The sequence below is a fragment of the Bufo bufo genome, chromosome 1 (assembly GCF_905171765.1).
Source record: "Bufo bufo chromosome 1, aBufBuf1.1, whole genome shotgun sequence".
NCBI lineage: Eukaryota > Metazoa > Chordata > Amphibia > Anura > Bufonidae > Bufo > Bufo bufo.
Window position 1 is genome coordinate 604,158,709 of NC_053389.1, and position 15,295 is coordinate 604,174,003.

General features: G+C 43.1%; 1 protein-coding gene across 2 annotated transcripts in view; it reads left to right on the top strand.

Moving 5' to 3' along the window:
- The window catches only part of CHKB (choline kinase beta), a 109,702-nt gene that overhangs the window by 30,047 nt on the left and 64,360 nt on the right, over positions 1 to 15,295 (top strand). The window contains exons 2-6 of one of the 2 annotated variants that reach the window (XM_040413576.1): positions 4,006 to 4,176; positions 5,405 to 5,513; positions 5,784 to 5,897; positions 13,992 to 14,125; positions 14,844 to 14,948. In XM_040413576.1, coding sequence (XP_040269510.1) covers positions 4,006 to 4,176; positions 5,405 to 5,513; positions 5,784 to 5,897; positions 13,992 to 14,125; positions 14,844 to 14,948 — 633 coding nt within the window. The remainder of the gene's footprint in view (positions 1 to 4,005; positions 4,177 to 5,404; positions 5,514 to 5,783; positions 5,898 to 13,991; positions 14,126 to 14,843; positions 14,949 to 15,295) is intronic. The other variant, XM_040413577.1, reaches the window with a different exon arrangement.

The following is a 15,295-nucleotide window of genomic DNA, read 5'->3' on the forward strand; positions in this document are numbered from 1 at the left end:
CACAATCCAATACTCCAAAAAATATATATATATATGACAGTAATCCTTTAAGAATTATGGAGGCCACTGTGCTCTTTAACTTTTAATGCTGTAGAAATTCTTCTCCAAATCTGTGCCTTCACTGAGTCCTGTCTCTGAGCTCTACAGGCAGTTCTTCCCTCCTCATGGCTTGGTTTTTACTCTGATCTGCATTGTCAGCTGTAAGACCAAACAATTGAATTTACCCCCAGTGGAATCCCATCAAGGTGTAGAAACATCTCTAAGGCTACTTTCACACTAGCGTTGTTTTAATCCGGCGTTCAATTCTGACACCGGAACTGCCCGCCAGATTTGGAAAAACGTGTGAAAACTGATTACATTTGAATCCTGATCAGGATTTTGATCACAATGAAAAAATGCATTGGAAAAAACGGATCCGCCATTTATGGACTAACTTTTGTTTCACATTTTTCGGGTTTAACATGCAAAAGCCGGATCCGGTTTGACTGAACACAGCGCTGGATCCGGCATTAGTGCAAGTCAATGGGAAAAAGACCGGATCCAGCGTTCAGTCAAAGTGTTCAGGATTTTTGGCCGGAGGTAAAAATACAACATGCTACGTTTTTCTGAAAAGCCTGATCAGTCAAAAAGACTGAACTGAAGACATCCTGAACGGATTACTCTCCATTTAGAATGCATTAGGATAAAACTGATCAGTTCTCTTCCGGATTTGAGCCCCTAGGACGGAACTCAGCGCCGGAAAAGAAAAACGCTAGTTTGAAAGTACCCTAAGATGATTAAGAGAAATGGAAGGCCCCCTGACATACATTTTCATGTGTCATGGTAAAGGATCGGAATACTTGTGTCCCTGTGGAATTTTAGTTTTCATTATGGGGTATTGAGAGGGGAATAATAGAGGGAAAACTTGATATTTTATTTTAGCACATGGCCACAACATAACAAAATGTAAAAAAGGTAAAAAGGTCTGAATGCTTTCTGAACGCACTGTACAATGCCTGACACTGCTGCACTTGCTCAGTAGTGAAGACAAGAGGAAGTTCACCATTGGGCATGCCTGCAGTCATCTCTGAACTGCTAGACTGAACAGGAAGACGGCATTAAAAGGGTTGTCCGGGGATAAGAAACCTTTCAGACGCCTGCAGTCTGTCTCCGCTATGTAAAGAATCATACCTACCTGCTGCCCTGATTTCTATCTTCTGGTCCGCATCTTGTTTACTTCCTCTCCTGCACGAGCGCTGCAGGTTACTGTGAAAATTTACCGTATTTTTCGCCCCAAAGTGGGGGAAAATGTCCCTGCATTTTATGGGGTGAATACTAATGAGCGCTTCCATTAGGACTTCCATACTAATGAGCGCTTCCAGAGGACCAGGAAGCGGTGAAAGCTCTGTACTCGGTGCTCACTGCTTCCTGGTCCTCCACTGTCTGCTGTGCTGTGGCTGCGCACAGCGTGAGGGCGCTCTGTGACCTCACACTGTGCACGCCGGTTCACAGCACAGCCGACGAAGAAGAGCACTGGCGGTGTGAAGCGGCTGCGTCCAGGAGCAGTAGAGGTAAGTGACCGACCGACCGACCTTTTTTTTTTTTTTTTTTTTTTTTTTATAATTTTTTTATGTCATCTGAGGCAATGGGGGCTCATCAAAAGAGGCAAGGGGCTGATATGAGGCTGTGGGCTGATCAAATGAGGCATGGGGGGCTGATCTGAGGTCTGAATGAGGCCTTATTTATATTGGGGCTCATATTGGGGGTCATTCACTTTGGTGCGTGATCTGAGGATTGATTGCTGGTCTGACTCTGACCTGAGGTCTAATGAAAAATATTTTTTCTTATTGTCCTCCTCTAAAACCTAGGTGAGTCTTATAGGGCGAGAAATACGGTATTTATTCCCAGACAACCCTTTTATGGCAGCACTGAAAATAGCAGCTGTACTTTTTACATGTGTGTTTATTTTTGTTTTTTATTATTACTCTTTTATAGCTTTTCAAATTTTTTCCGAGGACAAATTCATACAGGAATTTAGAAAGCTTCAGGAATTTCAGAAATTGTTCTGTATTTTTACACCACATCTGGTTTGGGCTTCCAATCACTGATGGAAATCATTGACTATGTGAAAGCTGACTAAGAATGAACTAATCTCCCCTTAAAGTTAATACAAGTCACTTGCTAATGTATTGTGCTTGTCCATATTGCCTCCTTTGCTGGCTGGATTAATTTTTCTATCATTTTATACACTGCTTGTTTCCATGGTTACAACTACCCTGCAGTCCAAAAGCTGTGGCCATGCTTGTACAATATAAGAAAAAGCATTAGCCTATGCATATTCCCACAGTCCTGGCCACCAGAGAGGCCTGCACTTTTTCCTATAATGTGCAAGCACAACGACCACTGATGGGTTGCAGGGTGGTCGTAATCATGGATATGAGTAGTGTCGAGCCAGCAAAGGAAGCAATATGGACAATCACAATACATTAGTAAGTGCCTTGTATTAACTTTCTCTACATGATCAATGCCACTTACTGAAGTAAGACAACCCCTTTAACTACTGTTGCAAGGGCTGATTGGAGAGGTGGAAGGGTACCTGACAGAAGGCAGCATAACTCCATTAAGAGGATTACTCACCTCTGCATTTAACATGTAGGTGGCTAATAGAAGATGCTTAGATGATAGCTGACATCACGTTCCATTTCTGTTCAGATAAATCCAGCTGATTATGACTCCCAGATGAATCCTTTCTTAGTTGCACCTTTGAAAAATAGCAAAACCCAAAATCTCATTCGGCAGATTTTTGAGCAGGGCCCAGTTGTGGATCGGGGAATACTTGGTAAGTATATACCCTATTTTTCAGACTATAAGACGCACCTAGGATTTGGAGGCGAAAAATATTTTCCGTCAGAGCAGACTCCCATTCTTAATCTAAACTCCGATCAGACTGCAATCCTCATCCGACCCCTAAATCGGACAGCCATTCTTCATCAGACTTTAGATCAGACCCCTTTAAAGGGCTTCTATCACCAGATTTGGTCCTATTTAGCTGACTGACGCTAGCGATGTGCTAGTGTCAGCAGTCCATAACAGTGTTCTCACTTATCTGTCTGCTGCCGTTCACCTTAAAAACGTACTTTTATAGATATGCTAATGAGCCTCTAGGTGCTATGTGGGCGTCATTAGCACCTAGAGGGCTCCGTCCACTAACAATTTCAGCCGCCCATCGTGTCCCTCCAGCCCGCCCCGCTCCTGTTGAATGACGTGAAACTTCTCCAGTATCTCGTACCAATTCCCGCACCTGTGCCGCGCGCTTCTGTATTCTCCCGGCGCCGGCTTCCTCACTGCGCCTGCACCAACTACGTTACAGTGAGGAAGCCGGCACCAGGAGCGTGGCATTCACTCACTGCGCCTGCGCCGAATACAGAAGCGCACGGCGCAGGCGCGGGAATTGGTATGAGATACTGAGAAGTTTCACGTCAATCAACAGGAGCGGGGCGGGCTGGAGGGACGCGATGGGCGGCTGAAATGGTTAGTGGACGGAGCCCTCTAGGTGCTAATGACGCCCACATAGCACCTAGAGGCTCATTAGCATATCTATAAAAGTACGTTTTTAAGGTGAAGGGCAGCAGACAGATGATAAGTAAGAACACTGTTATGGACTGCTGACACTAGCACATCGCTAGTGTCAGTCAGCTAAATAGAACCAAATCTGGTGATAGAAGCCCTTTAAGCTCCATCAGACTTCAGATCGGACCGCCCCCCCCCCCCAGCCTCCATCAGCCTCAGTCGGACCCCTTTAAGCTCGATCGGCCTCAATCGGACCCCCCCCCCGGCCTCCGATCAGACCCCACCCCAGCCTTATTTACTTGCTGTATACCAAGCGCGTTTCTGAACTCGGTTGTTCCTTCAGTGGTTAATCGAGTTCCGAAACGCGTTTGGTATACTGCAAGTGAATAAGGGATTTATCGCAACAAGGACTTACAATTCTGATCAACATCCTTGGCTTTTTTCCTCCTACTAAAGCTATTGGAGATCTGTAACACAAGATACACAGCGGCGAAACTACGGACATACGAGTCGTCACGTGACACGCCATAACACACATGGGACACCACGTAGTGCGAACGACTCAACGCCAATCCCTCAACTTTGCAGCAAGACTCTAGACGTGGAGCTGAAACACTCGTTGGACTGGTAACGTACACTACCATTAGTCTGGATGTAACCATATACATGTGTTTACTTCGGTGTAATAGTTGAATCACGGAGTGCTGTTAATACATTGAGGAGAGACAGTGTAACTACATCTCGATAATCAGCACACACAATGGGATGCTGTAAGCAATATATAGGAGGATATTAACTGGACATGTGGTTTAATGCATAAAGCTGCTGCTATACAATCAGCACATATCGCAGGGATGTGTGTTCCACCAGTGTGCCGCAGCCCGTGTATGTGTTACTGATAAAGGACAGAACTATCTACCTGTGCTTACCCCAGTGAAACAGCTAAATTTCCAAGTGTTACAGTAAGGAGAGACAGTGTAAACTACCCTTCAGTACGCAACATATACAATATATTGGGCTGAATGCGACCAATGTTACACAGGTGGATAATGGTTACAACTGGACATATGTTGTAATGCAATATAAACATTGATTTATAATCATTTGCACATCGCACGGACGTGTGTGGCGTAGGCCGTGTAAACTTCCACGACCATCTCTGAATTTAGACGTGATTCAAAGAACATCAATCATATTTTCACACTGAATACCGTGTTGCGTACTATTGAGCGGCTGCTTACTGTTACCACATATGAGCAGTTCACCTTGGTTATAGGAATTTCTTGTTTTTTATATATTTTTATGTGTATGTAGAATACATTTTTATTTTTTTTTTATACATTTTTTTATTTTTATTTTTTAAGTAATTTTTGAGTCTGTGTAGAACCAGATATTTGTGTGCCTTCCAACAGACACGTTATCTAATAATCATAATTTTTGACAACTTGGGGTGAGTTGCGGAGTGAGCACCATATCCATATCTGCTCAACCGGTGGAGCCACTGTAATACCAACAATTCTAGGATTCGTTGTGTACTGTGAACGGATGCGCACGGCATCAGGTCATAGTGCCTCTCTATATGCACTACGTCCTGCTGCTGTGCGCGGTCAGGACACCACAGCAGGACCCGGAAGAAGACCAGGGTAGGTGAGTACAGTCAGCGCATTGCTGCGCTCACCTTCCCATGCCTTTCTAGTGTGATATTGGAGAGGATGTCTTTGGGGTCCAACACAGAAGTTCTCTTTGTATATTTAGATGATTTGACAGGAGTTTTGAGGTGTAAATGGCCATTTGTCAGCCTGGTTGCGTCTACACTGCGTTTTAAATTGTCAATTGTGTGGTCTTTGCCTTTCAGTGGTGGTCTCAGTAACCTGCTGTATAAGTGTAGTCTCGCAGACAACGTGCAAACACAATCCACGGAGCCACGACAAGTGCTGCTGAGGCTTTATGGAGCCATCCTGCAGGTAACCTGGACGTATTTCATGTGCTGTTTGTAACTTTAGTGCATTATTATTATTTATTTCAAAGTACCATTAATTCCATGGCGCTGTACATCAGGGAGTTACACATAAACATGAAACTATTAACAAACTGGTCCAACAGCTTGCAATCTACTTCTATGGCCAGCATTGTGGAATGTGTTGGCTCGATATGCATACAAACGAATAATTCAAATATGTATAGTTTCATTATTATTTTAATAAATGGTACTTCTGTTTCTTTCCCTCTTGCAGGGCGTGGACTCTATTGTTCTGGAGAGCGTCATGTTTGCAATCCTTGCTGAGCGGGCCCTGGGACCACGCTTGTATGGGGTTTTTCCTCAAGGTCGTCTGGAAGAATACATTCCGGTGAGGCTCTGGCTGGAAAGGACAGAACATTGTAACTTGTTTCTGAAATCTGACTATTGTGCCACATGCAGGTTAAGCTTGTAAGTGCTCCACAAAGGAGCATACAGTGTTAGATGCCTGCAACATGAATGGTGACTCTCGTTCATCCAACACAAATTTTATTGGTACGAGGGGGATATACTACAAGTCAGTCTACATTTAAGATGGCACTCCTCACACCAACTGCAGAATCAGGGGAGCACATGTTTCACACAGAGGAAGGACCCGTGGGTTCCTAATGCTGGTAGCTGGGTGATACACTACTGTACCCAGCATGCCTCTACCTGGTGAGAAAACATATATGCGTATGCACACAATAACGTTACATTAATCTATATCAGACATGCTCAACCTGCGGCCCTCCAGCTGTTGCAAAACTACAACTCCCAGCATTCTCGGACAGCCTACAGCTATCAACCTACAGCAGGGCATTGTGGGAGTTGTAGTTTTACAACAGCTGGAGGGCCGCAGGTCGAGCATCCCTAATCTATATTGTACAGACCCCCCCCCCCCCCCCCCCATTTACACTTCCCTAGGGCTTGAAGGGAGCCTGTAACATTGAACATGGTGTTTAGGCTGCAGGCAGAATGGTATAGAGCAAGGGATGCTGAGCAGATTGATATATAGTTTTAATATTCAGTATAACCTATTGAGAATTCATTCATTTATATCCATACACATTTAGGGCTTTGAGGTCAAGGAGATGGTCCCATCAGTGGTTGACAGCCTTCCCTCTGACTGTGTATAGAGGACTTCTGCATAATGGAAATGGGACGGATCTGTTATGCAGGCCGTAGACTTCTATTATGACGGAATGAATAACCGAATGCCTCTAAAGGCATTCCTTTACGCATTCTGTCATGGAATTGCGTTATGGTCTGTGGTAACAGAATCCATAACACAATTCAGCAGCTTATACCACAACACGAACTCTAAGTTCAAAATATGAAATTCGCTCATCTCTAATAGTAATGTCTCCTTTGTTGGCCCCACTGTCCACACCATGTAATAAGGCTTGGGCATGCGGATTTAGAAATGAATGGGACTGCATTCGATCTGCAAATAATGCAGACTGAAAACATGGCTGTGTGCATGAGGCCTTAAAGACATAACTGGGTGTACATTACATACAGTGCTGCTAAACATACACAGTAATACAGTAGCGCATATGTCTCGCATTCAGTCATGGCTCATCTGATTTAGATGTTCTCTTTTCTCGTCATCTCCATTCGAAGATCAAACCGCCATGATGATTTCCTTCAGCCGCATCTAATCTCTGCAGTTAGACAGACATCTTAGAGTCCTCACTTTTCCAGCATCCTCCTGGTGCCCCAACATTTATATCCTGCTGCTATCCCCAATACTGTGGCCGCTGTGATCCCCAATGCCTCCAAACACTGCCTTTAAATAGTAATAGTGCCCCTTACAGTACCCTCCATATTGTGCCCAATAGTAATGCCCCTGCAGTACCCCCAATATTAATAAAGCCCCCATAGGGTATTGAGGCCCCCCTATAGTTCCCCTATTTATAAAAGGCTCCCCCTGTAGAATAATGCCCCCATATAATGCACTCCCCCTCTAGTATAATGCCCCCATATACAATTCCCCCCCCCCCCCCCCCAACTCTAGTCTGAGCTGAACAGACTGATATATAGTAAGAAAATATATAGTACAGGGTGGGCCATTTTATATGGATACACCTTAATAAAATGGGAATGGTTGGTGATATTAACTTCCTGTTTGTGGCACATTAGTATATGTGAGGGGGGAAACTTTTCAAGATGGGTGGTGACCATGGCGGCCATTTTGAAGTCGGACATTTTGAATCCAACTTTTGTTTTTTCAATAGGAAGAGGGTCATTTGACACATCAAACTTATTGGGAATTTCACAAGAAAAACAATGGTGTGCTTGGTTTTAACGTAACTTTATTCTTTCATGAGTTATTTACCAGTTTCTGACCACTTACAAAATGTGTTCAATGTGCTGCCCATTGTGTTGGATTGTCAATGCAACCCTCTTCTCCCACTCTTCACACACTGATAGCAACACACTGCAGGAGAAATGCTAGCACAGGCTTCCAGTATCCGTAGTTTTAGGTGCTGCACATCTCGTATCATCTGAAGGCAATCGTCCATGCTGTGAAGATACGAGATGTGCAGCACCTGAAGCTACGGATACTGGAAGCCTGTGCTAGCATTTCTCCTGCGGTGTTGCTATCAGTGTGTGAAGAGTGGGAGAAGAGGGTTGCATTGACAATCCAACACAATGGGCAGCACATTGAACACATTTTATAAGTGGTCAGAAACTTGTAAATAACTTATGAAAGAATAAAGTTACATTAAAACCAAGCACACCATTGTTTTTCTTGTGAAATTCCCAATAGGTTTGATGTGTCACATGACCCTCTTCCTATTGAAAAAACAAAAGTTGGATTCAAAATGGCCAACTTCAAAATGGCTGCCATGGTCACCACCCATCTTGAAAAGTTTCCCCCCTTACATATACTAATGTGCCACAAACAGGAAGTTAATATCACCAACCATTCCCATTTTATTAAGGTGTATCCATATAAATGGCCCACCCTGTATAACTAACTTAGTTTATACCTTGATATTCCTGACTCAAGTCCAGGAGTCTGTCCTATCAGTTGTCAGCCTCCCCTCTGACTGTGTATACAGAGACAGCTGTCAATCACTGATAGGACCGCCAGCTTAACCCCAAAGCCCAAAATGAGTAGGAATTTAAATGAATAAAAAAGTTTTTCCGAACCTTTCCCATTAGACTATACATTGATCTGCTCAGCTCCTCCTGCTCTATAACATGCTGCCTGTAGTTTACATTGCCTTATAATGTACAAAGATGTCATCCCTGGTATCATTGCTATTAGTGAGGCCATAACCACACCAAACATTAAAGCATTTTGTGGTTCCATGTACACAGGAAGCCAGCACTGTTTTCTGTTTGACTTGTTCTTGGATAGTTACTCTTTGCAGCCTGGTTGTTAGCTATGGCAGAATGTAATGACTTAAAGGGGTTGTTCAGCGATTTATGTTGATGACCTATCCTCAGGATAGGTCATCAATATCTGATCTGCGGGAAGTGTTTTTAACAGATTTTTTTTTTTTTTTTTTTTTTTTTAATGGGCCCACATAATATTTTCTCCATCTTTCTGGCTATTGATGGCCTCTCTTACAACATCTACGAGCAATGCTAGTCCTTTCATACAGGCAAAGTGCAAAATTTTGTAACCTTCTTGGGGTTCTACTTGCCACTTTTCAATGTGGTGAGGGGCCAGAGTAGGTGGTCCGTCATATGTATTGTAATCTACTCCAGGAAAGTGGCCTACATTATGGCAGAGATCTAGACCAGCTCCCTTGCTGGTCTAGATCTCCACTTTGTCACACGGACCTGCAAAGATATGCCACAAATTTTAAGAATCCTCTCAATAATTGCGTCAATCTAAAGCAGCTGAGAGATTAAGACTTGCGTGCAAAAATGCCAGTCTTTATAACTGTCCCCCATAATCTCTCAGATATCGTGGTCCCTTTAACCACCTCCGGACCGCCTAACGCAGGATCGCGTTCCGGAGGTGGCAGCCCTGCGCAGAGTCACGCATATATGCGTCATCTCGCGATGGCCGAGATTTCCTGTGAACGCGCGCACACAGGCGCGCGCGCTCACAGGAACGGAAGGTAAGAGAGTTGATCTCCAGCCTGCCAGCGGCGATCGTTCGCTGGCAGGCTGGAGATGTGTTTTTTTTTTAACCCCTAACAGGTATATTAGACGCTGTTTTGATAACAGTGTCTAATATACCTGCTACCTGGTCCTCTGGTGGTCCCCTTTGTTTGGATCGACCACCAGAGGACACAGGTAGCTCAGTAAAGTAGCACCAAGCACCACTACACTACACTACACCCCCCCCCCCGTCACTTATTAACCCCTTATTAGCCCCTGATCACCCCATATAGACTCCCTGATCACCCCCCTGTCATTGATTACCCCCCTGTCATTAATTACCCCCCTGTCATTAATTACCCCCCTGTCATTAATTACCCCCCTGTCATTGATTACCCCCCTGTCATTGATTACCCCCCTGTCATTGATTACCCCCCTGTCATTGATTACCCCCCTGTCATTGATTACCCCCCTGTCATTGATTACCCCCCTGTCATTGATCACCCCCCCTGTCATTGATTCCCCCCCTGTAAAGCTCCATTCAGATGTCCGCATGATTTTTACGGATGCACTGATAGATGGATCGGATCCGCAAAACGCATACGGACGTCTGAATGAAGCCTTACACGGGCGTGATCAATGACTGTGGTTATCACCCCATATAGACTACCTGATCACCCCCCCTGTCATTGATCACCCCCCCTGTCATTGATCACCCCCCCTGTCATTGATCACCCCCCCTGTCATTGATCACCCCCCTGTCATTGATCACCCCCCTGTAAGGCTCCATTCAGACATTTTTTTGGCCCAAGTTAGCGGAATTTATTTTTTTTTTTTCTTACAAAGTCTCATATTCCACTAACTTGTGTCAAAAAATAAAATTTCACATGAACTCACCATACCCCTCACGGAAACCAAATGCGTAAATTTTTTTAGACATTTATATTCCAGACTTCTTCTCACGTTTTAGGGCCCCTAGAATGCCAGGGCAGTATAAATACCCCACATGTGACCCCATTTCGGAAAGAAGACACCCCCAGGTATTCCGTGAGGGGCATATTGAGTCCATGAAAGATTGAAATTTTTGTCCCAAGTTAGCGGAACGGGAGACTTTGTGAGAAAAAAATTAAAAATATCAATTTCCGCTAACTTGTGCCAAAAAAAAAAAAATTCTATGAACTCGCCATGCCCCTCATTGAATACCTTGGGGTGTCTTCTTTCCAAAATGGGGTCACATGTGGGGTATTTATACTGCCCTGGCATTCTAGGGGCCCCAAAGCGTGAGAAGAAGTCTGGTATCCAAATGTCTAAAAATGCCCTCCTAAAAGGAATTTGGGCACCTTTGCGCATCTAGGCTGCAAAAAAGTGTCACACATCTGGTATCGCCGTACTCAGGAGAAGTTGGGGAATGTGTTTTGGGGTGTCATTTTACATATACCCATGCTGGGTGAGAGAAATATCTTGGTCAAATGCCAACTTTGTATAAAAAAAATGGGAAAAGTTGTCTTTTGCCAAGATATTTCTCTCACCCAGCATGGGTATATGTAAAATGACCCCCCAAAACACATTCCCCAACTTCTCCTGAATACCGCGATACCACATGTGTGACACTTTTTTGCAGCCTAGGTGGGCAAAGGGGCCCATATTCCAAAGAGCACCTTTAGGATTTCACAGGTCATTTACCTACTTACCACACATTAGGGCCCCTGGAAAATGCCAGGGCAGTATAACTACCCCACAAGTGACCCCATTTTGGAAAGAAGACACCCCAAGGTATTCCGTGAGGGGCATGGCGAGTTCCTAGAATTTTTTATTTTTTGTCACAAGTTAGTGGAAAATGCTGATTTTTTTTTTTTTTTTTTTTCATACAAAGTCTCATATTCCACTAACTTGTGACAAAAAATAAAAACTTCCATGAACTCACTATGCCCATCAGCGAATACCTTGGGGTCTCTTCTTTCCAAAATGGGGTCACTTGTGGGGTAGTTATACTGCCCTGGCATTCTAGGGGCCCAAATGTGTGGTAAGGAGTTTGAAATCAAATTCTGTAAAAAATGACCTGTGAAATCCGAAAGGTGCTCTTTGGAATGTGGGCCCCTTTGCCCACCTAGGCTGCAAAAAAGTGTCACACATCTGGTATTGCCGTACTCAGGAGAAGGTGGGGAATGTGTTTTGGGGTGTCATTTTACATATACCCATGCTGGGTGAGAGAAATATCTTGGCAAAAGACAACTTTTCCCATTTTTTTATACAAAGTTGGCATTTGACCAAGATATTTATCTCACCCAGCATGGGTATATGTAAAAAGACACCCCAAAACACATTCCTCAACTTCTCCTGAATACAGAGATACCAGATGTGTGACACTTTTTTGCAGCCTAGGTGGGCAAAGGGGCCCATATTCCAAAGAGCACCTTTCGGATTTCACAGGTCATTTTTAGAATGCCAGGGCAGTATAACTACCCCACAAGTGACCCCATTTTGGAAAGAAGAGACCCCAAGGTATTTCGTGATGGGCATAGTGAGTTCATAGAAGTTTTTATTTTTTGTCACAAGTTAGTGGAATATGAGACTTTGTAAGAAAAAAAAAAAAAATCATCATTTTCCGCTAACTTGTGACAAAAAATAAAAAGTTCTATGAACTCACTATGCCCATCAGCGAATACCTTAGGGTGTGTACTTTCCGAAATGGGGTCATTTGTGGGGTGTTTGTACTGTCTGGCCATTGTAGAACCTCAGGAAACATGACAGGTGCTCAGAAAGTCAGAGCTGCTTCAAAAAGCGGAAATTCACATTTTTGTACCATAGTTTGTAAACGCTATAACTTTTACCCAAAGCATTTTTTTTTTTACCCAAAACATTTTTTTTTTATCAAAGACATGTAGAACTATAAATTTAGAGCAAAATTTCTATATGGATCTCGTTTTTTTTGCAAAATTTTACAACTGAAAGTGAAAAATGTCATTTTTTTGCAAAATAATCGTTAAATTTCGATTAATAACAAAAAAAGTAAAAATGTCAGCAGCAATGAAATACCACCAAATGAAAGCTCTATTAGTGAGAAGAAAAGGAGGCAAAATTCATTTGGGTGGTAAGTTGCATGACCGAGCAATAAACGGTGAAAGTAGTGTAGGTCAGAAGTGTAAAAAGTGGCCTGGTCTTTCAGGTTGTTTAAGCACTGGGGGCTGAAGTGGTTAATATGCGGTCAGGCTCTGACATTGCAGCCCACCCATCTTTGCCTTTGTGGGCCAGTCTCTTCCAGAGAATCTTGAGCTCCACTACAAACTGGCATTAAACATCTTGCACAGGTTAACTGCCGATGTCAGTCGCCCTCTCAGAGCCTTCTTCACACCAACTGCCTCCTATTGCTGTCCCCCGATCTTTCAGAATCAGCCAGTCAGGTAGTATATATCTAATTCCGCTGAACTCGGTACAAAATGCTTTTAAAGCAACCACTGCATATTTAACTCCTCATTTGGCTGATAGTTTTTTTTCTCTTGTGAAATCTTTGGAATAATATAGCTTTTTAGATCATGCAACAAATCCACATTTTCTAGAATTGTCACTCACGTCCCTGAACGTTCTGTTTTCAGTGCTCAAATTTTCTACTCTAAACTTAGCTTCCCCGTTCTCGAATGGACTGTGGAGTAGGAAGGGCACCTAATGTGACCGACATATCATCATAAATGAGTTTGACCAAGTTCCTTTTTTGGAAAAGATATTTCATCACTGTTCCTGCAAAAAAAAAAAGCAGGCAGGTTATGATTGTGAAATTTAGGTCAGACGCATAAAACCAGTAGGCCCTAATGTGACAAAAGTATTAACTCTTTAGTTGACCAGCTTCTAAAGAAAGTTCAGGAGATCCTCCTGCCAGTGCCTGTGCATGTGCATAAGAGGACCCCAGTCCTGTTTAGTAAATCCTATTACCTCGCCATATTGAGTGCTATGGTCTGGACAACCGGTACAAACAGTGCCCAAGGGCGGCTTCAGTGCGGGCAAGGAATGTAGCTGACTACACTAGTACATATAATTTTCTGTCATTTCAGAAAGTGGCAAGCCCATTTAATGGGATTTTGCAGTACAAGCCAGTAGGAGGAGAAGCTTATCTGGCCATGCTTGTTGATTCATTTATTTAGCTCATTAATATAGCACTGACCTATTCCGTAGCGAGTTAGACATTTTTGATGGTTCTCTAAAACAGCCAAGAAAGTTCTATCCAGAGTTGGGATCCCCTACTCCTCCCATCTTGGGATGTGCCATACTTGTCTTTGGCTATCATAGCCACATGTAAGCAATTTATAAGAAGGTGCTCCCACTTAATCATGTTTCCATTGATTTAAATTTTTCATATCACTGACTATTTTATTTCCTTGTTCAGAGCCGGAGACTGGTGACCTCAGAACTTAGTGTTCCTGAAATCTCTAGTGAGATTGCACAGAAGTTGGCCAGATTCCACATGATGGTGATGCCATTCAACAAAAAACCTGTGTGGCTCTTCAGCACTATGGATAAGTAGGTTTTTCATTTGTTGTAATTATTTTCTGCAGTCGTATTCTATCACTTCAGGATATTTGTTATGCTACAGTAAGTATTCGGAGAGCAAACCTAACGTTGACAGTCTGTATTTTCTCAGCTAGGAAAGTCCAAGGTCAAACTAATGCATGACTTTTTTTTTTTTTTCTCTGACTTAAAAGGGATGTGCTGAGTTTTAATGTTATCCTTTATAGGACTGCCGGAAATAATCAAGCACTGTACCCCACTAGTCAATTAGTTACCTCCTGTCCTGTGGATACCTTTAATACTTGGCACGACCTCTTTAAATGGAAAACTGCAGGATCTTGAGGGTGGCATCCAGCATTGTGCAATACAACTGCAGCACCAAAAGCCACCGGTTCATGTGCATTGCTATTGAAAAAATGGTAACTTGTGCTGTGTTTAGGCCAGCCAATCAGCCAATTAACAAATAGCAATGAGTTAGCACTAATTTCATTAGTAGTCCACTTTGACTTAGGGCTACATTTAGGCCACGGCTTGTCCATGCGGCAGCTGCTACTTGGTCACCACCATGAGATCTTACACAGAATGGCGATCCTTAGTGCTCTTCTCTGATTGGAATGGCTAACAATTGTATTTGCCGTTCGTTTAACACTTTTGGCCTTAGAATTTAGGGAAGAATATTTGTGAGACTTTACCAACACTTTTTTTTTTCTTGTAACTGCCTGTCTTCTAGGTACATGTCCCAGATTTCTTCTCTATCCTTTACACGAGCAGATTTGGTGGAAAAGTTCAACAAGCTGAAGAGTTATAACTTGGAGGAAGAAATGAAAAGTCTGAAGTAAGGCAGGGAAAAGTTATGTTTTTATAAAGAAGAAGGCAATGGTCTGTTTATTGTAGTACCACGTATGGCACTCCTAGGGTACACCTGCAGAGGGTGCAAGGCTGCAGATTTGTGTGTGGCAGATCCTAGCATCTTACAATACCAGTCATGTAGAATGGATTAAGAAATCTCATCCACATGTTCAAAAAAAACAAAAAAACTGCAGTTTAAATAATAAGGAAATGTGCAGTATGTCAATGTATGCTGAAGATTTCCACACAGATTTTGCAGTGCATACGGTGAAGGCCACTGTAAATCTGGAGCAGAAATTCTACAGAATCATGGCAAAATCCACAGTGGGAAAA